Genomic DNA, 24,371 nt, shown 5'->3' with positions numbered 1-24,371 from the left:
TCTGGACGTCTTACAGCAGAAGCATAAAAGGCATTTTATTTGTATATGATTTTTGCATAACTTCTTTTGGGAATTTGGATATTATTTGTTAAAATAAATTTACGTGTCCAACAAGAAAGAACTATGAGTATTTCCCTTCAAAACAGGTTAATCGGGTTATAAATACTGCAGATGTAGATCAGTGTCATTCAGTCACACCAGCCTCACAGTCATATGCATTATAAAAGGCAAAATACATTCCATCACCATATTCAGAAGTTGCACCATGACCTATTAAGTTTGACAGTCAGCTGTAGAAGAAATTACAGCACTACTAATTAAAAGAAGTAACAACCAATTGATAGACTGATATCAGCTGCTGAGATCTTTTAACCACATAAAATTATATTGAGTAGCAAAGGGCATGTGCTAGGAAGGCCAGCTTTTATAATTATTTAGTCCAGTCCACAAAGTTTAAAGGCATATTCTAGCCATGGTTTCCTTTATTTAAGGTCTAGCAGCATCGAAGCAGGGTTCTCCAAGTAAGATTTCCACAAGTTAGAAAACCGGGCCATTGTAGCTCCATCAATGATGCGGTGATCAGCTGACCAACTCACATTCATTATCTGTGCTTTAAATACTTCACCTTTTCCATTAAACCGAGGAAGAACCTAACAATCAGAGGAAGGAGAAAAAAAAAGTTAAATACTTTCATTAACAAATCTATTTTTATTGTTAATTTGTTAATCTAAATTTTAAAATTTTGCTAAATTAGACAGCAGTAGTGCCATTCAAAAACCAAAGACCTTCCCATTACTGTTTGTGCTGTGGATTAGAATATATTGCAAACCTACATAATGAACACTCATATCCTGTTTCCACCATCATGGAAATACTGAAGTAGTGAAAACCTTTCTTGACTCAAAAGTTTCTAAATAGTTTATTGCACTGTTAGTGCTCAAAGTAACGGTTTCCTTAAAGCATCCCCTAAACAAAAGGCTCATAGGGAGAACACAGAGAAAGTATTTTAAATTAATACTAATTTCATTTCCAGCATTGATCTCAAATGTCTATATTACAGAATTAAAGCCTGAAATTCAGAAAATATGAAACTGCCTTTACCATACAGAGTTCTGCACTGATTCAGCTATCTGGCTCATGAAATTAAACTTCGTTATCAGAATACTTTCTTAGTCTCAAGGTTTCTCCTTAATGGTAGCAAAAATGCTATCACCATGTTGCAAAACTTGTAAAACTTAATAACTAGAAGTTAATAACTTAATAACTAGAAGGCTAAACATGTATGTGGAGTGAAATATAACAGGATTCTAGAAAACAAGTTTGAACCTTTGGCATAAGAGACTTCTATTTAAACATTTGGTGTCTCTGCACAGTCATCTAAAAACATCACAAAACTTTTCAATCACAGTTTCTGTAACAAAAAGGAAATGTTTATACAAGAAAACCAAAACAAAGGGACACTCCACCTTTCATTTTCATTACAGATGACCCCAGTTAGCTAAACACTCACATCACTGAGATAAAGTTAATATACCTGTATCTTTCCAAGTGCTCCAATAGCTACTTCAGGAGGTAGTATCACTGGTTTGGTGTAAGTGCCACCAATCTAGAAAAGAAAAAGCTGGGGATATTAGTTAACAATTTTTTTAAAAGCAAATTGCCTCTTGCATTAATTGCTACAGGTTTTGTTCATTGCATATTAAACTTTACTAAGTTATTCATTTCAGAAGCAGTTTTCAGTTCCAAGTTCTCATTTTTCCTGTACTTACTGTGCCAATATTTGAAAGGGTGAATGTTCCCCCAGTGAGGTCATTTGTTCCCAGCTGGCCTGCAGAGCCCAAGGACTGTAGGCGATTTAATTCGGAAGCAATCTCAAACACACTCAAGACCTGAACATTTTTCACATTTGGAACAATTAAACCTTGCTCTGTGTCCATAGCAACTCCAATGTTGTGCGAAGCCTGCAACAAGTTTCATTAACCCAACATTAACATAAGCAGTTAACATAAAATGTATTTTACATAAAAAAGCACTTGAATAATGTCTTCTTTATATATCTTTTTAACCTAGAAAGTGCTGTCTGTAGTAAGCAACTCCTCTATACAACTCTGAGGGGAAAAGGGGATGTAAATTTTTAAATATTACCTTTCCACATCTGCAAAGTGCAAACTGACTTCAGCAATTTCACATCCAGGAAATACAAAATCCTGGAATCAATTTCACACTATAAATATTTCACTTTAGGATGATTATATGGGTAACAAAGCATGACTAGCAGATTTTAAAGAGAATACTAAAATTAAAATAAAAAAGGAAATTGAGTTGCCTTTCATTTGCTAGAATGAATATATAAGGATTCATCTGAGAGATACTGATAAAATAACACAAAAAGAGTTTGTATTGCAAGAAGCATGTACACATCACTTAAGAAAATAGACACTTGCTGCCCAGAAGTATCAATCCAGCACCCTGTATGAAAATTAAATAGTTTTTATCAAAAGTGAGTTTAAAATATTACTTTAATACATAAGGGTTGAGCATTGGAACAGTGGAACCACTGTCCCATTACTAAAAAATTACTGTATTAGATTTTTAAATGCTTGGCCCATCTTCAGGTGAAAGATAGGGAGTCACTCACTATATTAATATACATTTTTGAGGCAAGCCTGAATAACAAAGTGACTCTCATTAAACAAACTACTGAAATAAGATCATTAATAAATCAAATCCAATCTTAGAATCTGGACATATAAATAATTTTCCACCATGACACCATAATTTTGGTTCTTACAATTAGCTCAGACATTCTGAAATGCCCTTGTTAGCTATTAGTTTAGGTTTTCTGCTTACAACTTTTATCACTAGTTTACAAACCTTATATGTGACATTTTGACAGCTTTCATCCAAAGAAGCATTAAGAATGGGATACTGCAATAATCCCAGAGAGGCTGCCTGTTAAGTATAAAAGAAGAAAAAAGAAGATAGATTTTTATATTTTATAACCAGAGAGCAGCAAGGAAAGGAAGGAAAGGTGGGAGACAATTTAGATTAATAACAATATGGATTTCCTCAATGCAACTAAATTTGGCTTAAACTCTCCTAAACTTGTCTGTTGATACTCTGTCATTAATAAGATAGCAGAAGAAAAAGATGACTTACAAAACCCAAATATTTATCAGACATATAAGAAGTGATAAACCCTTTCCCAAGTATCATTGAAGTTGAATCTGCATTTGTTGTTTCTGTTCCACAATTCAGATCAAATATCCAAAGACCAAAGTTATGACATTCAGCAGCAATGTCATTCTCAGCTCTCCACTTAGATGACAATTATTTCAAGGAAGTAATATTCATTCACCCTAAAGAGAGTGAGCAGAACGAGTGCTTACTTAGCACTCTAATTGAAATAGCATTACCAGAAGTTTCAGACTAAGCTATTCAATGCATAGCTTAGGCAGTACATCAGCCTTCACTGATGCTCACAGTTGGAAATGGAACCATGGCAACTAAATGAGTGCAAGTGTCTGGTCTTCTGAACAACAGAAGAGAGAGACTGATTCACCTAAGGGATTCATTACCAACAAAAATATAACAACAATAACAATAATAATGATGCATTTCACGTGAGGCTCATTTTAATGGAGCTCATAAAAAATACTGACAGTTTCCAAAAGTTGTTTTGTATAATCCAAACACGTAGTGATGCTTACCCCCCATAATGAATAATGCTTTATCTGCTCTATCCTTCTCCATTCATATTTAACAAATTTTCCATGATATTATATAACCCTAACTACAATTCCAACAGTAAACTGGTAAGTGGTTCAATAAACAAGAAAAGTTGAGACATTTCTTGTGACCTGTAATTATTCAGATGAGAGAGAGGTACTCCAAACTTACAACAATCATTTATGCAGATTTTGCCAAAATCTGATAAGTACTCCATGCAGTGCTCTGCTGCACATCTTACCTTTATGAAGAAAGGCATAAAGGAAAGCTTAACTCCACGAATTTGTGCTAGAGGTTTCAGCTCTTCTCGCAACTGGACAAGCTGAGTCAAATCAATCTCATCACAATAACCAAAGTGGGGTATCTTCAAGGCTGCACTCATAGTCTTCACCATTGCCTTCTGAAAACCTGGAAAATATTCACTGACTTCTTAAACGAACAAAATTTGCTTCTGGAAGCTATGGTGAAATTTCAATTATTTGTTTCGATTGAACAAATTACACAAAAAAACCCAAACCAAAACAAAACCCAACCACAACAAAAAAAGGACAGGGTAGAGCTCATGTTAGGATCAACAGTTATTCAGCACATACAACTCATTTTTTATGATTCTAATATTTCAGATTATATTACTGCGTATCTCTCCTATGTATGTATGTATTTGAACTCATAATACAGTAACCTGCACTACTCTCTCCAGCCTCTCCAAATAAACAGTGCCTGAAAGGCAAGCAAAAACCTTTTATCTTCCTCTTTTAATGTGATTTTTCTTACCTTAGTGTCTTTTGTTGCACTTTTCTCCAGAACAAGTGTGAATGCTGAAGTACACTATTATTAAGCACTGATAAACCCTTAAATTCACTGCACTTTGCCACCAATTGCATAATGATTCATACTGTGACAAATTCACATTTCAGAATTCCTACCTGTTTCAGCATACATTTGAAGAAACACAGACTAAAAATGCGCAAGTGCAACTTGCAAGCCACCTCCATCCAACCAAAACATGAACAATTATTTCATAGAATAATAATTTCATGCAACACCTTCTTACAGATGATGTTTTCCTATTCCTCACTTGCATGACAATAACATGAAACACACTCCCATCAAAAGGAATCAACTGTTCACTGAGTAACATTTACTGGTATTCTACTGTGAACATGGTCTCAAGATTTTATATTTCATGATTTACCTGTTACAGGTTCAGTTTTATCTTTTCCTGAAAACACAATGGGTCTGGAAACAGGTACAGGAATTTTGCGTGCTTTGTCCTTTGGAGCAGCTGGCAGAGTCTCTGATTTTGGCAAAGGTGGGATAATTTCAGCCTTCGGTGATGGAGGTAAAATAGCTCCTGTTTGTTTGGCTAAGTAATTGAGTATGTCTTCTTTAAGGATTCTGTTATCTTTCCCTGTTCCAACAACTTCACTCAGTTTAATCTGAAACATATGTAACAAGCTATGACACTTTAGTTTTACAACAATATAAAAAAATATCCTATGTTGGGAGCTACAGTTAAAAATTATTCCAGTTACTGATCTAACACACCTACAGTTTTCCTTCCCTTTCTATGATTTATTTGGTACTCAACATTGTTCAAATCATTCAGAAGGCCCATTAGGTGTCTAATTGCATACTTTAAGGAGGAACTATGAATACTACTTACCTCTTAATTACCTCACAGGATCAATAGCGAAATATTAATTTGAGGAAAGTTATTTGTCACTTAATTTTCTCTACTCACTGTTATATTTTTCTCCTGAAAATGCACCACAGGCTTTCAAAACCAGTGGAATATTCATAGATCCACAGGAAAAAAAGATTTAGAAAAGTACTTAAAATATCACCTAGTACATCCTCTGCTCTGATACAAATCTGAAAAACATAACAAGGTAGCTAAAACTGAGATTCCATTTTTCCCTCCTCTTTCCTCTGTCCCAGGAATCTATTCTGATACTTTATTATTTTTATTCTAAAAACATTTTCTTAATCTCCAGCCTAAAGCATCCTAGCTGCTGCTTAAGCCCAGTAGTTCTTTTCCTGTCCTCCATAATCATCAGAAACCACAATCCTCTTCATCTTTGCAACAGTTTTTACGTATTTGAAATGTATTTGTAAACAAGTCATTTCTCACTGCACTTTCCTATAGATCAATGTTCTCCTAGTCAGTCAAATTGCTATATAAAAGATGGAAAAAATGCAGCAGGATCTGATTCAGCAAACTTACATTGTTCTCCATGGCCAGACGACGAACTGCAGGGGTTGCTAATGTTTTGTGACCTTTTATCTCTTGGTGAGTGTGCTCTTCATGAGACATAGGAGGTGTTTCAACAACATCTTCTTCTGGGGCAACACCTGCAAATGAAAAGAAAATTTTAACTTTACTACATTATAAGCATTTGTTAAATTCCAACCTCAATCACTCTGTGATTCTCTGACAGCTGAAGTTTTTAACATTTACTTTGAGCTACTATGAATGAGAACATAGCATGCTAAAGACTGCTGCTTAAGCTAAATTTTCAACAGGAAATGTCTGGCTTTTGAGATTTTAAGTACTAATAAAATATCATGGCTTTTTCTACTTAAATCTTCTTGACTTTATAAAGGGAAAAAAATAATTCAGTTTTTTCAGGAGGAAAAACTAAACTCCTCTGTCACTGATGGTTTTAAGACAACAAACATAAAATAAGCAATAGAAAAAAATGGCTTACAATACCTTTTGAAGCATCAATTTCAATGTCCACTAACGGTTTTCCAACATAAGCAATTTCATCTAAATTGTAATGGAGTTTTCTAATGACGCCATCATAACGACTAGTAATAGTAACAGAAGCTTTATCACTTTGTACTTCACAGATGCTATCAAATTGAGACACGCTATCACCTTCTTTTATATACCTAACAGAAAAGACACAGGCTAATATGAGACATATTAAGTGTAAAAATCTATGCTGTGTATTCTTTTGATAAATTCAGCTATGTACATCCCCATAACATAAAAATGAATATACCTTTTGCCTGACTACTCCAGAAGCCTTTGTTGTGTGAAATGACACGATTTAGAATATTATCACACATATATTTTTACTATTACTTTAGTAAAGCAGAGTTTTCTTGACAGATTATAAGCCATCTAAAAATAAGAATGAGCCCAGCTTAGTCTGAACCTAAGCAAGTTCTTAGTTTTAAATTGGCAGGATCAGTATATGATCAGTTTCAGAAAAGAAACTGAAAGTGGGAAACACTGTCTTCTATGCAAAGAGAAGCATTTTCATCTATTTGTACAAAGAACAAGGCATTTCAACACTGCCTTCCTTCACTGTACACTTTGATTTTGCTTAATCCGTTCATCATTGGCTTTTTACAAACAATTTAAACGTTCAAATCTTTTACTAAAGTCAATAGAGAAGGGCTATAGGATAAAATTTTGTGGATTCTCCAGACTAGTCATTTGTTTCTAAAGTTCAGCCTAACTAAGTATAATAAAAGACAGACCTCCTGCACTCTGAAAACATTAATCACTGAAGGAAAGTCTATATACAGGTGCAGTTAGGGCATCCCATTCCTTCCATCTTTTCCACTCCCAAATAAACCAGACTGCAAATAAACAAGATGTAAAGCTCAGTATACACAAGGTTTTAAAATGTGGAAAATGAAACTAGAAAAACTTCACTAGTAACCCAGAAAACATTCTCAGATAAATAACTGGTAATACAGCTGTTAAACTACTTTCTGATTTCTTAGTATAGTTCTAAGAAAGTAGATCTTACCATTCTTTTACAGTCACCTCTGTAATCCCTTCTCCTATGTCAGAAAGCTTAAACTGGACAATTTGGCCACACGAAACTTAAAACAGACAATAAGAAAATACAGTATGTTTAATAGTACATACAAGATATCAGACAGAAAAATCTGAATGCATCAAAAATAGCCTACATACCAGTCATATACAAACCGCTAACATAACAATCATAAAATAGCAAAATAAAATAAATTATTTTATTATGAAAAAGATTACCAGCAGATGTTCTGAATAATCGCTGTTGATGACTAAACTTGAGGGCAGATTTGTCAAACACGCACACATATTTTGATTTTATAAAGCGAATGCTGCTGCACGATCTAACACGGTGAATGCAAACCTGGGGGAGAAAAGTCTCAAGTGTTAATATAATGGACTGAGGAATGTTGAGCTCATTTAATATTCCTGATGCAACAGTAATACTAAATAGTTTAATTCTAGTTTATATAAGAGAAGTTCTTATGGAAACACAATTATACTGAATGTACAATAACCATAAATTAGCATAAGCATTGCCAGGTCTTTAACTTCTTTCACTAACACAACACATGGGGACATTGAAGCCACAACAACATAACCAATTAACAAAAATCATGACAAGATCTGGTAAGAGATTCATACTTGCTATTGTTTCTCTAAGCAATTAGTTTAATCAGGACACACACACAAAAAGCATACATAATATCAACTACATTAGCCATCTGAAATAATTCTTATCCAGAATGGGTGCTGGAAGGGTCCCCTAGACTGCAGGAAAAATCAGCATATTTTTCTTTGTCAGTTCTTATTCCAATCAAAGGTTGATCAGAACTACTAATTGGAAAGGAAATTCACACCAGAGGGCACAGACAGTTGCCCTTTTATTTCTGCTAATATATAGAAGGTAATCATCTTCAAGTAAATATCATTTCACATGAACTTTAATGACATTTTTAAAGAACTGGGCATGAGATGGCTTTCTTTCATGGTTACAATTATATTTATCCAGAAATCAACTTAAAAGGTCAACAGAATTTTCTGAAAGGTTCTTCAGACAAAACCTTATACTTTAAAGCATCATGTAATCAGTCATGATTTTGGTCAAAAGCAAAGCCAGTAGCACTTGCATTGCCATAAACGGGCATTTTATCATTAATCTCAACAGAAGTTAGTTCAGACCCTTCCTTATTTAGTAAGATTTCTTAAATCTAATGTAATTCTGGTGTTATTTTGTCTTAGAGTGCTGTAAAATTAATAAAAATAACAACTTATCTGTAGATACTATCTCTAATTTATTTAGAGATATGAAAAAAAATCAGGTGCTACAATGTACCTCAAGTAGCTCAAAACTGTAAAATTTAGAAATTATCTTCTTAGAGGAGCCAGAAAACAGCACACCTGCATGGGAAAGTTCATTTTAACTTTTTTTTTTTTTCAAATCCTTTCAGTAATTACAGACCATATGAAACTTCCTGATTGCCCTTCCCACCCCCCAAGCTGTTCAACTATTTGATTTTATATTACACTTTTAAAAAGTAGATTGTTCAGAAAACTGTACAGTTATGAACTGATGATGTACACATTTTCTATATTATTTAATCTAGCATTGCAAGTTATATTTAATATTATCCCCTTTCTTTTAGGAACAAATATTTATACAATACAGTCTACCATAAAGGACACAACAAAGTTATATTAACAAAGTTATATTGAATTACTTTGCAGCTGCCTGCAACTAAAGTTTTATCTACTGATCTAGAGTAAGTATTTTTCTAATTCCTATAATTAGTAAACAGAAAAACCTTTTCATTAGTCCTCCAAACAATTTTTCTTATTAAAAAAATCAGGTAAAATGGTAATTTTAAGCTATGACAAATCTTATTTTATGAACACATTTAAAATTCTCATTCAATTACAAAAGTGGTATATAATGTACATCTTCACAAGCCTATTTTCTCCTATTTTTAATTCTGTTTTTCTTCCCACTTGAATCCATGGTTACATTTTTTTGTCCAACAAGATCTTTTTGTCCCAAACTTAGAATAAGACTCTTTTCTCTTTATATGACCCTACATGGAAAACATTCAGTATTTACCTGCGAAGATGATCACAAGGAGCACATCAAATCTCTGAACTATTTCTAAATGTGAAGTTTCATAACGCTTTCCATGTGTTTTTAACATTTGGTAACCAATACAGGTAGTGAATTAGTAATATCACTGCCAAAAAAACAGACTGGTTTTGTTACAGAAGAGTTTCAATGCCGCTTCAAATTATATTTGTAGGAATAATTCAGAACTACTGCATTTTTTAAAAATGGAGTCTTTTTGGCTTGCAGTTTTGCACATTCTCTACTAAAAAGTTGGTGTGCTAGTACGTTAAAGCAGTAATACAGTACCCAACCTCTTCATAGAGCAGTATTTCTTTCTAACAAGGGAAAAAATTAAAATCCGTGAAATAAAGAGGTTGTGCTTACTAATTTTAGTATTTAATCACTGCAATACCATTTTCTGTGTAATGCCAAATAAGGAAGTAACAAAAGCATATAAAAGACAAAATTAGTTCTAATATCCATAGCATACACATCTACGTATCTTGATGTCTGTAAAAAAAAAAAACAACCAAAAAACCAACAAGCACAGTACTAGCAGTTATGTTTATGTCACCCCTATTGTGCTATATGACAATTTAAAGGCAATAATACCACAGTAAGATAACATCTGTCCTGTTCAAGTCTTCGAAGTGTGAAGCTACTGTTGTGTGAAGAAACTGAGGGCCCGCTCCAGTCTCTCACTGAGGATGCATCAGCCACTGATAACCTGGTTGACTAAGAGTTGTTTGAACCAAGACAACATGAGAGCTGTATGCCATCTGGGGGAGAACTGCCTTGCCCCTGTTTAATTCAGTTTTGGTTGTTTCCTTAAAAAGAAGCCAACTGGGGTTTCCTAAATCACCACTGATCCTAAAAATCTACTGCTGGCCTCAGAACAAAATGTTTGTATGCAGCCTGCAGGCAACTGTTTACCTGATGAAGTAACACTGAATTTCAAAGTCAAATTGAATAGCTTGTGCTCAAAGGCAATGACTTCTCATTAGAGGATACTCCTCTATAGAACTCTTTTGACTTGCTGTCATATTGAGTGATTTTAATGAACGTTTACTTACATTGGATTTGTTTTGCATACATATTCTCTATTTCCAAGTACATAGTTGCCTATATACTAAACCAATGTCCTTGGTAGCATATTTCAGTCAGACATTATTTCTCACCTAAATAACTGGCACCATGTCCTTGTGTCTAGGTAACGGTTATCTCCCTACTACTTAACACAAAGACCCCTAGGCTCATTTCTTCTTCACAACTTACAGCCCCCATGGACAACCACCGTTACTTTGTCCTTCTTCCTCTCACTGGCAAAAGTGTTTGCAAAAGCATTGAGAATATTAAAATAAAGCCCTTTAATATTATAATAACCACATTATTTCTTGGAACTTATCACTGTTTCACAGTACAAAATTCAAAATGTGCTTGCAGGAAACACACACTATAAATAGCCAATTCTACAGTTCAGCATGCACATAGATAAAATGAGCATTGTCATCTTATCAGAATCTCCCTCTGGATTTAAGAGTAGATGGTTTAGTTAGAAAGAAAACTAAAAAGAAGCTGCTATTTTCAATATTCTTAAGCAGAAAAATTACTTATATGTAGCCTAAAACTAGATAATTACAAAAGTATCACTGAAAAAAATCTTCACTACTATGCTTTCAAAATACAATATGGATTATTATTAAGAACAAAAATAATAACAGAAACTAGAACCAATCCTTAACTTTGTTTTCACTTGGATTATCTTACAAAAAAGATGTTTCTTTTCCTGACATTCCACAACACAGCAGTGACATAACTGGAAACCAACACTATTCACTACAGCAGTAAGACTATAATGCAAAAAGGCAGAAGAAAGCATGAAGTAAGCTTTCATGATAGTATATGTTTATAAGATTGTAAGTGTCCTAAAAGACAACCAAGTAGATTCACTTTTTGAAGTACGGTAAGGTATCTCAACTACTTGATTTACAAATATAAAGGCTCCTGGGATTCAAAGAAATATATTTCCCCTTTCCGTGTGCGTAACTACACCGCCTCCGTGCAGATACGGTATGCAAAGGGGGCTGACGCGGAGTAGCGGTGACGGCAGTGTAACGTATAGGCAATGCAATGAATCAGCTGACTAAGAAGTAAGAGAAGGTTGTCAGTGGCCTATTACAGGAGGCACACGTTTCTTTCACAGGCAACATGGGCAACGGGAAAACATTCGGGGGCAGCAGCGTGGGGCGGAGGAAGGCTGTTTTGGGGGTCCCTGGGGAGCGAGGACACCCTGACCCCCCCCAGGGAGCAGCGGGCGGGCTCCGCCGGCACCGCGGGAGCAACGGGGCGTGCGGGGCCGGGCACTGCCGGCTGGCTGGCTGCGGGGGACACGGTCACCTGTGACGCCGCACCGTGGGGGCAGCGGCGCGTCGGGCTGGGGCGCTGCCTGCGCGGAGGCGCGGCTGAGGCGGCCGGGCAGGCTTGAGGGGAGGCGGGAAGGGTAGCTCGGGCACCGCCCGCCCGCCCGCAGGCGCGGAGGCGGCGGCGGCGGGAGGGCTGAGGGGAGGCGGCAAGTCCGCGAGCGTGTCATGTCTGCTCCGAGGGTCTGTCGCGCGGTCCTCCCTCGCTCCCAGCTGGAAGGAATCAACAGGGCTTCAGGATGCCGCCGCCGAGGCGGAGAGGCCGCGCGTTGCCCACCCCCTCACCGGCTAACCGGGAGCGCCACCACCCGCAGGGTCCCCTGCTCCCCTTACCAGGCGCCCCGCGGCTCGGCAGCTGCTCCTCGCAGCGGTCACGGCCGCCATCTTACTCCGGGAAGAGGCAGCCCCCACGCCCCGCACACCTCCCACCGACCAGCCAACCGGAGGGCAGCCACGCCAACCGCAGCCAACCAGGCGGCGGGCGGCCACCCTGGGCACGGACCAGGGAGGCCGGCGGCGGCGGGGGCCGGGAGCGAGGAGGGGCGGCGGCGCGGGGCAGCCGTCTGGTCGTGCCTGCCGCCGGGGGAGTGCAGGCGGCCCCTCGGAGCTGTCACACGCCCGCGGGAAGTAACGGGAGGGCGTCACTTGTCCCGAGCGCCTCACGGGAGTTGCCGTAGCAAAGCCGCTGGCGGTGGTGGAGGGAATGCGGCTTTTCCTTGGCCGAAGTGGCGTGAAGGGCAGCGCGAACGGCCCGGCATTTCCCGGTACACCTGTAGTAAAGTGTGACTGCCAGACCAACACCCGTATGTCTCTCTGTGCTTATTTTAGCGATCTCGCTTCTGGGGTAAACTAATCGTTGTAACCGTGACAGCAGGAGGCGGCGGCGGCGCGGGGCAGAGCTGTGCCCGCGGGGCTGCCGTCCCAGCCGCCGCTCGGTCGCGCCCTGCGGGGTGCCGCGCTTGCCACCGCTCCGGCCTAGCCTGGCCCTTGGCCGTAGCCTCGGGACAGAGGAAAGGCGTTGCCTCCTCCGGGACGCCGAGCCGCCGCAGCTCTGCCCCGTGTCGGGACGTGGACGTTAACGCGGGGAGAAGGAAGCTCCCTCTGCCCTCTACACGGCTGCCCGGGCGCTGGGACCCGGCGGCCGCTCCTCACGCAGCGGAGCCGCCCCAGCCAACCCGCGGCGGGGGGGTGGGGGAGGTGGCTCCGCTCTGCGCCTGCTCCGGCGCCGCTGCCCGGCCCAGACACCGGCACCGGCGGGTTGGGGCGCCCCAGCCACCGGAGCGCATCTTGGGCGCGCTTCTGTCGGCCAAGCGTTCGCGGCACCGGGGGGCTGCTTCGCCGCGGGTTCGCCGTCTGCAGGGCCCCGCTGGGATCCCATCGGCGCGGCTGGGGCCTCTGCGAGAGACAGCTCCGCTCGCCGCCAGTCATGGACGGGGACAAGGTGGAGATAGACGGCGGGATCATGGAGGGGGTGAGCACCAGCGGCGGGCTGGCCTCGCCTTACCTGGCCCCGGGCAGCGGTGACGGGCGGGCCGGTAGCCGCCCGCTGGGTGGGAGGTGCCGTAGCGCCTGACGAGCGCCGTTTCTCCGTGCAGGGCGGGCAGATCTTGCGAGTATCCACGGCCCTGAGCTGCGTGCTGGGCCTGCCGCTGCGGGTGCGCCGGATCCGCGCCGGGAGGAGCCAGCCCGGCCTCAGGTAATGGCCCTTCCCGCCGTCCTGACGTCGGCTCGCCCGGGGGGGGCTGTCCCGGGACGCGGTGGTCCCGGGGCCCTGTGGTCCCCGGGCGCGTTCAGAGGCGTCACGTCACGGCGTGTGTGAGGCCCTCCCGGGCCGGGGGCGTAGCCGTGCGAACGCCTTGGCTTGCTTTTGTCTGAAATACTTGCAAGAACGAAGCCCGTGTATTTCCATTGCTTTAAGAGGGCCTTTTTATCAGCAAACCCCGCCCGTGGCTCAGCTACGTGGAAGGACTGAGCGCGGAGGGTACGCGCTGGGGTACGAACCGGGCGCCCCGCAGTCTCCCGGCGAGAGGTTTCGGAGCCCGTCGCCCGCTCCCCTCAGGGCAGTTCCCGCCCCTGGCCCTGGCCGGCTGCCAGGGCAGGTGAGGGCGCCGCCCCAGTCGCCACCTGTCAGGCACCACAGCTTCACAGAGCGTCTCGAAAATATTTTCAACGGTGCTAAGCAGACTGCACGGTATGAAATACGAAGTACAGTTAAGGTCGTGTAATGCCTCAGCAAAACATGGTTCACCACGCATACAGCGTTAGGAACAGTTCATTTCTTTCCGATTTAAATTACTCAAGCAAATGGAAACACAAGCGCAGCAAGACAGATACATAGCAAAACTGTTATCTCTCTTGTGGCTCTGGCAACCAGTTACTGGCTTGGCTCCAGTTCAGGATTGCCATCGTTATCCCATTGCGTTTTTGTTCAAGCATTTGTCACATTAGAGCAAGCGACTGCTCCTGTGTCTCATCTGTCTGTCTGGACCCATTCTAATGGAAAACACACCAGAACCCTGCAAATTCCAAAATGGCGTGAATGCTGCTCCTTTAGCTCCTGTGAACTCAGAAGTACTGTAGGAACCAGATCGAATTTCCGATCCTTGTTTGATCTGAAATTTGCAATTGCAGTATTAGTTGGTGTTTAGTAGTTCTTTTAATGTAACAGGAGTATGTAGTCTACTTGCACGTATCTTTAATTTTGTATTGTCACTCAAAGGCCTCAGCATCTGTCTGGATTGGAGATCGTTCGAGATTTATGTGAGGGGAAACTGGAAGGTGGAGAGATTGGCTCAACAGAAATAACCTTCACTCCTGGGAAGATCAAAGGTGGAACCCACATAGCAGATACAAAAACAGCAGGGTATGTCTTTGTACACAGATAATTACTGACTGGTAATTGCTCTTAACTGCTTTTGGTAACTTTAAAATTATGACAGAAGATGGTCTGGTAACTTTAAAATTGTCACAAAAGAGTGGGGAAAAAAAGAACATTAATACATAGGTAATGAGCCAAAATCTGTGCTGCCTGAGCCAGATATATGTGACCAAAAAACCTTTAGTGTAGGCAGGATGTGTATGAATAAAGTATGTGCAAGTGTAATAGTTTTTAAATTATAATTGATATATAAGTTGAATACATGATTAATGTTAAGCAAAAAACAGCTGCCCATGTATTAAAAACTTTATCCGTTATTTTCTCACATTAGTACGTTGCATGTCAGGACAAATGCATCAAAATACATAAGTATGTCAAATCTGTGAGATCTGAAATAATCCTCATCATATAATAAAGTAAATTTTGAGATTTTACTTACACACATAATGGTACAGTATGGGATACTAGCCTTGGAACTGGGAACATATTCTGTCTGCGGTTCTTTGTGCTTGTGTTTCTTCTATCCTCTATTTCTGTGTTGGGTCATTTGTTCTTGGAATCTGTTGCAAAACCAAGTAAATGGGTTTAGCTATGGAAGGCTGGTGTGAACAGTTGTTTGGAAGCGTAAGCTACGTTAGGCGTATGTTAAGGTTTCCTTTAAGTTGAGAGAAATATTTTTCTGAGCTGCAATAGTATAAACAACAAAGCTGATGCCTTTTACTTAATGCAGAAAGGTTTGAGTAAGCAACGATGCAGCAGAATTAGTAATAAAGCACAAGCCAAAAAAAAAGAGAAACAGTATGATTCACAGACATTTGGAAGTTATTTAAGAAAATAAAACCATGTTTTCTTCAGTTCAGTGGTGATTATCGTTTTCAAAATTCAAAATTATGTTTGAAACCCCTATGAGATAACTGGTTTGTTTTGCTGAACAAACTTTTGGAAAATTTATTTTAGAATTTTTTTATTACCTATGAAATTTGGAGAGATTCAACGATAGGGGAATCTTGTATCTAAAAGCATATTTTCTATGCCCCTGAATTTTCTTGTGCGGGATGCTGACCAGCTTCTAAACAATTTTGTAATTTTCTAAATATTTTATTATTAAATAAGTATTAAAATGTTAAAATTGCTACCTAAGCCTTTTCTGCTTTTACCATCTGCTAGCTAAACCTACAATTTTCACAGGCCCATCACAATACTAAGCTACGTTACTTTTATTTCAAACAGGAATAATAAAGACACAATTATTGTGAAACAAAAACCTTTATATTTAGGCTTGCTAAGGACATGAAGTTTTAAATTAGTATTTTTTAAGACTAATAGGCTTACTTTATAGATAATGTTCAAGATCAAATACGTAAATGCTCTGGAAAGTCATTTGCCTTTGATATGTAATGATTCTATGGAATTCTATGGATTATGACTGCACGACATTTGAGTATCTTATAATTGCTTTTAGGAGTGTGTGTCTACTGATGCAGGTAGCAATGCCCTGTGTGCTGTTTGCTGCTTCCCCATCAGAACTTCATTTAAAAGGTGGGACTAATGCTGAGATGGCTCCTCAGATAGACTACACAGTCATGGTAGGGAAAAATTCCTTTGGCTTGGTGCATCTTTCATGCCTATATATGCAATGTAACTACTGTACTTCTGTTGCTCTTACTGCAAGTTTATTTGTAATTATGGAATTAGGCATGCGAATATAACACTATTAGTGCGCTGTATGTGGAGAGCAACCAGTGTTTCATGGAATTGCCTGAAAAGGCAGCTAGTCTGTTTGTTTTTAATTACTAAAGAAAATTTCACTTAAAATATATTCTTTATTCTATAAGTGCTGTGAATTTTTAAAAATTTCTCTTCCTCTTTCCATAAGAAAATCCTTTTACACAAAGTGTCATTCAAAATGAAGTATGGGGAATGTCAAATAAGCTGTATAGATGAGACTGGCTTTTTTTATATATATATATATAATATATAACTGAAATTACTGTGTTGAACTTTTTTTCTTTTTTTTTTTTTTGGAAGACTGCATAAAATAGTGGGAAATTAGAAATGCAAAATAGATTTACTCTGTGGTTTATATATGTTTGTTTTTCAGGTTTTCAAGCCAATAGTTGAAAAGTTCAATTTCACATTTAATTGTGACATAAAAAAGAGGTGAGTTATGGAGACATGTGGCAGAGGCAGGCCATACTGAACCAGTGTGTGAGCAGAGGCACACATACAAGGTGTCCTCAGTCAAGCTGAGGGATGAATTTATAATACAGGAACTAATCTGCATTAGCTGCCCCTGTATGTACTGTCACCATATGATGAATGTGATATGGTTCTTTTCTGTCTTTTTTTTCATTGCCGAGTCTTCAGGTGCTGTTTAATGTTTCCTATGGGCCACCCCTGAGGGAGGTGCATGCTGAACAGGCAGTACATTACTGAGCTTTTTCCTAGGTGCCAGTTATGTCGGTGTTGGGTAGTTAATAAAGTGTATGTTATGAGGTAATACTGTTAGAGAATGTAATTCTATTATAAAGATATCTAAGGCACACATCAAGAAAATTCACGTCTACAGTAACAGAGAACATAAAAATGTATAATGAAATATATGAAGAGCCTTCTAGCTATTTTCTTGGTTTCCTTGTGGTCTTTGCATTTAGTTATATCTGATTACTGTTTCTAAATAGGGGCTACTATCCCCAGGGAGGTGGTGAAGTTGTAGTCCAGATGTCACCAGTCAAAGAGTTAAGCCCAATAAACTTAATAGAACGTGGCACAGTGACAAAGATATATGGAAGAGCATTTGTCGCTGGAGCACTGCCTATAAAAGTAAGTGTCGATAATAGCTCTGGTAGTGTCCAACTTCATATATCTATATGAAATTGCATGTAATCTGCTTAACATGCCTCTATTGTTCCTGTATTCTGCAGTATTTCACATATGAACTAAGTAGCCATATTAAAAGGTTTCAATTATTCAGGCTGTAGAATAAAATCTTGGACATTTCTAAAATGCATTTATTGCATAGTAATATGGTAGCAGCTAAAACAAGAAATGAAAATGGTATCCTTTATATCCTTCATATGACTGTTCAAAAGTCTTTAGCATATATTGAGGGGTATGTCCTGGTTTCAGCTGGGATAGAGTTAATTGTCTTCCTAGTAGCTGGTACAGTGCTATGTTTTGAGTTCAGTATGTGGAGAATGTTGATAACACTGTTGTTTTCAGTTGTTGCTCAGTAATGTTTAGTCTAAAGTCAAGGATTTTTCAGCTTCTCATGCTCAACAAGCAAGAAGGCTGGAGGGGCACAAGAAGTTGGCACAGGACACAGCCAGGGCAGCTGACCCAAAGTGACCAACGGGGTATTCCATACCATGGGATGTCACATCTAGTATAGGAACTGCGGGGAGGGGGGGCAGGGAATCACCACTCAGGGACTAGCGGGTGGTGAGCAATTGCCCTGCGCATCATTTGTACATTCCAATCCTTTTATTATTACTGTTGTCATTTTATTAGTATTATCATTGTTGTTATTGGTTTCTTCTTTTCTGTTCTATTAAACCGTTCTTATCTCAACCTACAAGTTTTACTTCTTTTCCCAATTTTCTCCCCCATCCCACTGGGTGGGGGGGGAGTGAGTGAGTGAGCAGCTGCGTGGTGCTTAGTTGCTGGCTGGGGTTAAACCACGACAGGTATCATAGCTGATTTATGTATCGTTCATATTTACATAGATTATTTTAAATCTGAAATCATGGCTGTCATTCATAGATTTATGGGTAAACTATGGTGCACTGTAGTAGGCAGAGGTCAGACTACATAAAATTTTTCAACTATTGCTAAGGGTATTAGAACAAGTTAAGGTTAGGTTTAGCCAAAGAGAAAACAGAGAGAAATTTGCTCCTTTGTACCTCCGTTCTTTCTATTACTCCTATCCTGTCTGTGTTTACAGAGAATGAGCAGTGGGATCTCCTTAAGGCTCCTTCTCACACACAGGCTATAAATTAGGGAAAGGAAGAGGAGAAACTGAGTTACTTTTGAAGAGCTGTGGACTGCTGGTTTTGGTCTTAAAATCTCCAAACCTATGAATATTGGCTATGATTGGATCACACGGATGGGATAAGCTTCATCTGCCCCCACCTGCCTGTGATTTAAAATTGTGATTTTATATATTACACCTTAGAGAGTATATCCTGTATATAATAATTGTGGGGTGGTGTTGTGGGGTTTTTTTGTTTTGTTTTTTATAATCTAATGACTTGAGATAATCAAGACTAAATCAAATCTCCCTATGAATGGAGAAAAGTTCTTGAATTTCTATTGATATTGAAGTTTCTAGTTACATCACTATAATTGTAATTTGTTCAGCATTTCATGTTACCTTAATTTTGTGGGAAAATTCTCAGAAGAGATGATGTTCAGTGCTTGCTTGTAGTGGTTTTATAACAATCCTTTGTTTTTCTAGTTAATTAAGTAGCCCCTTTATTCAGGGATTCACTGTAATAATTAGACTTATGAGGAAAAAGTGTTACTATAGTTACATAATTTAATTAATGTTTTTACCTCTTATCTTGTTAGCTGGCAAAAGACATGTCAGCAGCAGCAGTGAGATGCATCAGAAAAGAAATCAGAGATCTTTACATTAACATTCAGCCAGTTCGAGAACCTGATGATCAAGCCTTTGGGACTGGAAGTGGAATAATGTAAGATGAGCCCAATCTTTCTATTGATACCTGTGACCTTGCTGGTTGATTCTAGATCTTGATTACATATCTGATAAATAAACTGTAATGTGAGTTTGTTCTTAATATTGGTTCTGTTTTTTTCTGCTTAGTGTTGTTGCAGAGACTTCAACAGGTTGTTTGTTAGCTGGGTCATCACTTGGCAAGAGAGGTAAGAGTTCCATGAAGTATACTTTTTTCAGATTTAACTTACTGTACTATTAACAAATAGGAATCTGAAGTATATTCAAAGATCTGATACTTTGAGTGTTGCATTTTTAAATGGATGTTGTTTAGTAATAAAGGACAGTAGAAATGAGCAGATTTTAAACATAGTCAATGGAATCTTATACTTTGTACTATGCTGCTTCTGCATAGTGACAAAAATGACAAAATTATTAAACTCAATTTTTATCAGAATGGTTTGTTAAGGATCACTGAGTTGAAAATACTTCTGGACTTTTAGAACATACAGTCTTTGTGGTTTACCTGTGAAGTTTTTGTTCAACAGTGAATCTAGATGTGTATCTGATTAAAAGGAATAGAAGTTATTTTGGTTTTAAATGGTTTGAATAAAATGTTTCTCTGACTAAATGGGGCTACTTCTTTCCGCTGCTTAGAAAGTATGAACTACATGTCATCATAAGATGGGAGAGGTTTTTTAAGCAGGCATTTGAGGCAAGAGCATGGAAGTAAGGTTTAAAAAGTTGATCATTTCTTGATTATTTTTTTTCCCTTCTGTATTTTTAAAATGTTAAATAATAATTGGCAGCATCCTAATCTCCCAGATTTCTCTGTTAGGAAAGAATTCTGACAAGGTTGGCATTGAAGCAGCTGAGATACTGCTTAGGAATCTTAAACATGGTGGAACTGTGGATGATTCTATGCAAGACCAAGTAAGGCTTCTGTATGTGTTTACATGAAGTTGAAGTAGCAAGAACATGCATGTATGTATTACTTGTAAAGAATATAAATCTGAACAGGGAAAGAATTAGATGTAGATTTTAAAGTTAGACTGTATCTCCTCAGGTAGGCATGGCATTACATAACTATTTGATAATTAGAAGTCTTAGGAGGTTTCTGGGTGTGGTCACAATATCACTAGGATTAGCAAATTACATACAGTTCTAGGAACCACAGATACTCCTGGCTTTGTACCAACACCCTTAAATTTTCCCTTCCTGTAAATCTTAGTAGGTATGGAATAAAGAGGTAGGAATTTGCTTCTATTTGGCACTCTGTGTAGTGGAATAAAAAAAGCTCCCTGGTTACATAATAAGAAAGATACTAAGTGAAGCTATTAGAGAACAGAGAATCTAGGAGGTGCTCCTGTTTGTCTTGCTCACCTGATTTCATTTGAGAATGAAGACCCTCGACTATCTTATTTTCAGTAACGCAGCCTGATAAGAATCTTGGGCTGTTCTAGATAGAATGACATTACCTTTTAGCTCTAAACACCTGGCCACACATTGTTATGTAGTATAATAGGAAGTATTCAGGTCTTGAACTCATCCTACTTTTTCTAAAGCATGCACGGTACAGTTGGCAGAAACATGCTACAGCTATATCACGCTTTACAGAGTACTTGTCATGGTGATGTTTGTAAATCAAACCAGATTTTTTTAGATATCTGTCTGGTGAATATGTGATCAGAAAGTGTTAGAATTAAAAAGCCTGTTCCTGAATTTTTCTCTCCATAAAAGTAATCTGCCAATCTGGAGTCTGACATGACTTTGGGGAATTTCAGGGCAGGAGGGTGGGGGAGAGCAAAGTTAAATGTAGTAACAGGAACTCAGTGGCAAACTCCACTGTAGCACAGTAGCAGCCCTACGGTAATAGGCATTACAGTAGTAATTTCCAAGCTTCTTGAGCCTTGGATCACTCTCAACACTCAGCACCATGGACTTTTATGAAACATGGCAGACCACATTTTTACATCTACAGTCATTTTGCATGTTTTTCCTTATTTTTTTTAAATCATTAAGTTCCTAGGATCTGAAGAGTTACTTAATAATTACCTTTCTCTCCCTTTCAGCTAATCATTTTCATGGCGCTAGCAAAGGGGGTGTCTAGGGTGAAAAGTGGACCAATTACACTTCATACTCAAACGGCTATACACTTTGCAGAGCAGCTAACAAAGGTGAGTCCAAAAGTTCAAGAAGTTTTACCTATTGGTTGTCATCTAGTCATCTAGGAAACGTACAGTTCAGCAGGCATTGTGAACTGAACTTGATCATGGAGGACAAGCATTGATAAAATAATTGCTACAATATTTATATGGGAGTTTACCTGTAGAAAGTGAACATATGTTAGAGTTAAATGTTTTTAGAATGGTTAGATACTTTTACCACCGTTATTTAAATGTTTTTTAATGAAATCAGTCAAAGCTGTAACATACATAAACACATGGCAATACAATTATTGGGCATCAGATACTGAATATTTAAACTTATGTATGTTATAACTTAATTAGTGATATATTTCTAATCCTGTTTTAGGCCAAATTTACTGTGACAAAATCAGAAGAGGAAGATCCCAGTAAAGATACCTACATCATTGAGTGCCAAGGAATGGGGATGACAAACCCAAACTTATAGGGGTTAAAAAAAAAAAAAAAAGAAAAAAAGCAGCAAGCTGGCAAAAGCAACACTCAACATACCTCAGTGATGTATTGCACTACATTTCAATGGGTGTATAATATGCATGTGAACAGGAGGGGCCTTCTGTCACATCCAAGTGATTTAACTTTAAGGATGATGTCGAGTTTTTCCTTCCTATGCTGAGAATCTGTGGTGTGAAAAATGGAAACTTTTTTTTTTTTTTTTTTTTTTTGTTACTGTTAGCAGCAAAATGAGTACAGACAGGACAGCAAATAGAATACATTGTATGTATTTGAGAGCTTCAATTAGAAGCTTTGAAAATTCAGATTCACCAAAGTAGAAAATAATTGTTTCAGTTTTGAAAAAATACTGATACATTCTTTCCTCTTTAAAAAAAATGTGAGTTTTATTCTTTGGGAACCTATATGTTGAGAGGTATACGGAATGAAGTGCACCATCAAATCTGTATCACTGTTCTTCCTTAACCATTTTGCTTAAATTGTGTGTGAGGAAATAATAAAGCAATATCATCATAATGAAAGCCTGGTATTTATATTTGCTGTTATCTCAGCAGGTTGTGTTAGTGGGAGATGGATACAAAGTAACTTTTCAGAAGCATAATTTCTTTCTCTCCCTACAGAAAGAACACAATGCATAGAATAATCTCCTTTTAAATCTTCTCTTTTCATCTATTTAAAAAAAAAGTCTCAGGCAAGCTACAACAATGTACCACATTATGTCCCAAACACAAAATATTAACTTTATGATATGATTGGATTTTCTGTCTACAGTTGTCCTTGTTAGCATAGTAACTGGGTCTACGTTTTTGCAAAGCTGTTGTTGTTTGCTCTTTTTTAAAGGAAGCACTTAATTTCAGGTGAGATTTGGGAGCTGTTGAACACACATATATAGACACAGATACATATACATGTATTTACACTGAGCACTGCATATACACACAGGTGTCTTTAGGCATATAAAATGCAGTTGTGTTATCCCCATCTGTGGATTAAGTAAGGAAGACCTTCTGCCAATGTGGCCTTGATCATGCTACAAAAGCTTTTTTCTGAAGTCAAAGGAAGATAAAAGGAGAGATGGGGCATAATTTGTTTTGCATATGAAGAACTGAATCAGAGTTGGAATCACTTAACCAAAACTATGTAAATGCACCCTGGAAGCTTGAATTGATTTCCAGGTTTTTCCACAGCCCAGTCTGCAGCCTTTGCTCTAAGATCTTTTTCTCCTCAATTGTGTCTGCTGAACCTAACAGCTAAAGATGTAACTTGAAGTGCCATTTGTCTTAATAAACTAATTACTGTGCATTTCTAACATAAGAAAAATCCTTTGCTGATATACAAAAACGTTCACCAACTATCTACTTAACAACATGTTTCTTCTTAGGGTTCTTCTCCTCTCCCCACCCAAAAACTAGTGCAAAAGAATGGGATGCTATTAATGTCTGACTAAATAGTAATGCTTTTTCTCTAATACTTGGAATGGTCTGAAGGGGGCAGCAGATACACACTGAGGTATGTTTGTAACACTGCCGTTGAAGAGCACCTCTCTCAATTCCTAGTCTGTGCTGCTAATATTTTCAATGTTTCTTTTTGGAGGAACTCTGAATGTATTTTTTCAAAAAAACTTAAAAGAAGTCCCCTAAAGAGTTGTTGTGTGTGCTTAAGAAAACAAGCTCTTCTAAGTCACATTTGATTGGATTTTTACCTGTTCCCACAATTCAAAAAATTAATATGACTAATTTAACTTCTAATGGAGAAATTCCTCCTGAAGGGATGGCTGGGTGTAATTTAATTCAACCACCTGATCAAAGGACCACTAACTTAGAAGTTATATCGGGTTGTTTAGAGCCTTGTCTAGTCAGGTTTTGAAAAATTTCAAAGATGGAGGTTCTACAATTTTTCTCGACAACTTGTTAACAGAGCTTAGCCACTCCCAGAACTGATATTTAATGTGAGCAGGCAAAAGGGTTAGGCTTTTTGTTTGTTGGTTTTGTGGGTTTTTTTGTTTGTTTGTTTCTTAAGCTGAGGCACTGCTTCTTAAATGGAAGTTACTTCTTGCTACAGGAAATGTATTGGGAAGGTGAGCTTAGCAATATACCAGTTATTCACTACTTCTTCAGAAAAAAAACATGGCAGAAGAAA

The 24,371-nt window shown here is 38.6% G+C and overlaps 2 protein-coding genes across 5 annotated transcripts; one reads left to right on the top strand and one right to left on the bottom strand.

Moving 5' to 3' along the window:
* Nucleotides 1-10: 10 nt before the first annotated feature.
* Nucleotides 11-12,822, bottom strand: DBT (dihydrolipoamide branched chain transacylase E2). Of its 4 annotated transcripts, XM_049809153.1 has the most exons (13): nt 12,356-12,417; nt 9,606-9,729; nt 8,844-8,908; nt 7,748-7,871; nt 7,500-7,575; nt 6,446-6,627; nt 5,957-6,084; nt 4,925-5,168; nt 3,971-4,137; nt 2,875-2,952; nt 1,770-1,961; nt 1,535-1,606; nt 11-650 (listed from the first exon to the last, which is right to left on the bottom strand). In XM_049809153.1, the coding sequence occupies exons 2-13, from the start codon at nt 9,691-9,693 to the stop codon at nt 483-485; spliced, it is 1,584 nt and encodes a 527-aa protein (XP_049665110.1). In that variant the 5' UTR covers nt 9,694-9,729; nt 12,356-12,417; the 3' UTR covers nt 11-482. The 4 variants fall into 4 exon arrangements, with proteins under 4 accessions (XP_049665110.1, XP_049665109.1, XP_049665111.1 ...); XM_049809152.1 differs by lacking the exon at nt 12,356-12,417 and having other exon boundaries at nt 9,606-11,991; XM_049809154.1 differs by lacking the exons at nt 9,606-9,729; nt 12,356-12,417 and adding an exon at nt 10,215-11,991.
* Nucleotides 12,823-13,095: 273 nt separating this feature from the next.
* RTCA (RNA 3'-terminal phosphate cyclase) lies at nt 13,096-22,286 on the top strand. The gene is made up of 11 exons (XM_049809167.1): nt 13,096-13,493; nt 13,618-13,718; nt 14,742-14,885; nt 16,363-16,486; nt 17,002-17,060; nt 17,582-17,723; nt 19,470-19,594; nt 19,726-19,784; nt 20,414-20,508; nt 21,648-21,752; nt 22,111-22,286. The coding sequence occupies exons 1-11, from the start codon at nt 13,449-13,451 to the stop codon at nt 22,207-22,209; spliced, it is 1,098 nt and encodes a 365-aa protein (XP_049665124.1). The 5' UTR covers nt 13,096-13,448; the 3' UTR covers nt 22,210-22,286.
* The last annotated feature ends 2,085 nt before the right edge of the window (nt 22,287-24,371 follow it).

The sequence above is a fragment of the Accipiter gentilis genome, chromosome 8 (assembly GCF_929443795.1).
Source record: "Accipiter gentilis chromosome 8, bAccGen1.1, whole genome shotgun sequence".
NCBI classification, from domain to species: Eukaryota; Metazoa; Chordata; class Aves; order Accipitriformes; family Accipitridae; genus Astur; species Astur gentilis.
This window is presented reverse-complemented; position numbering and strand designations above follow the sequence as displayed.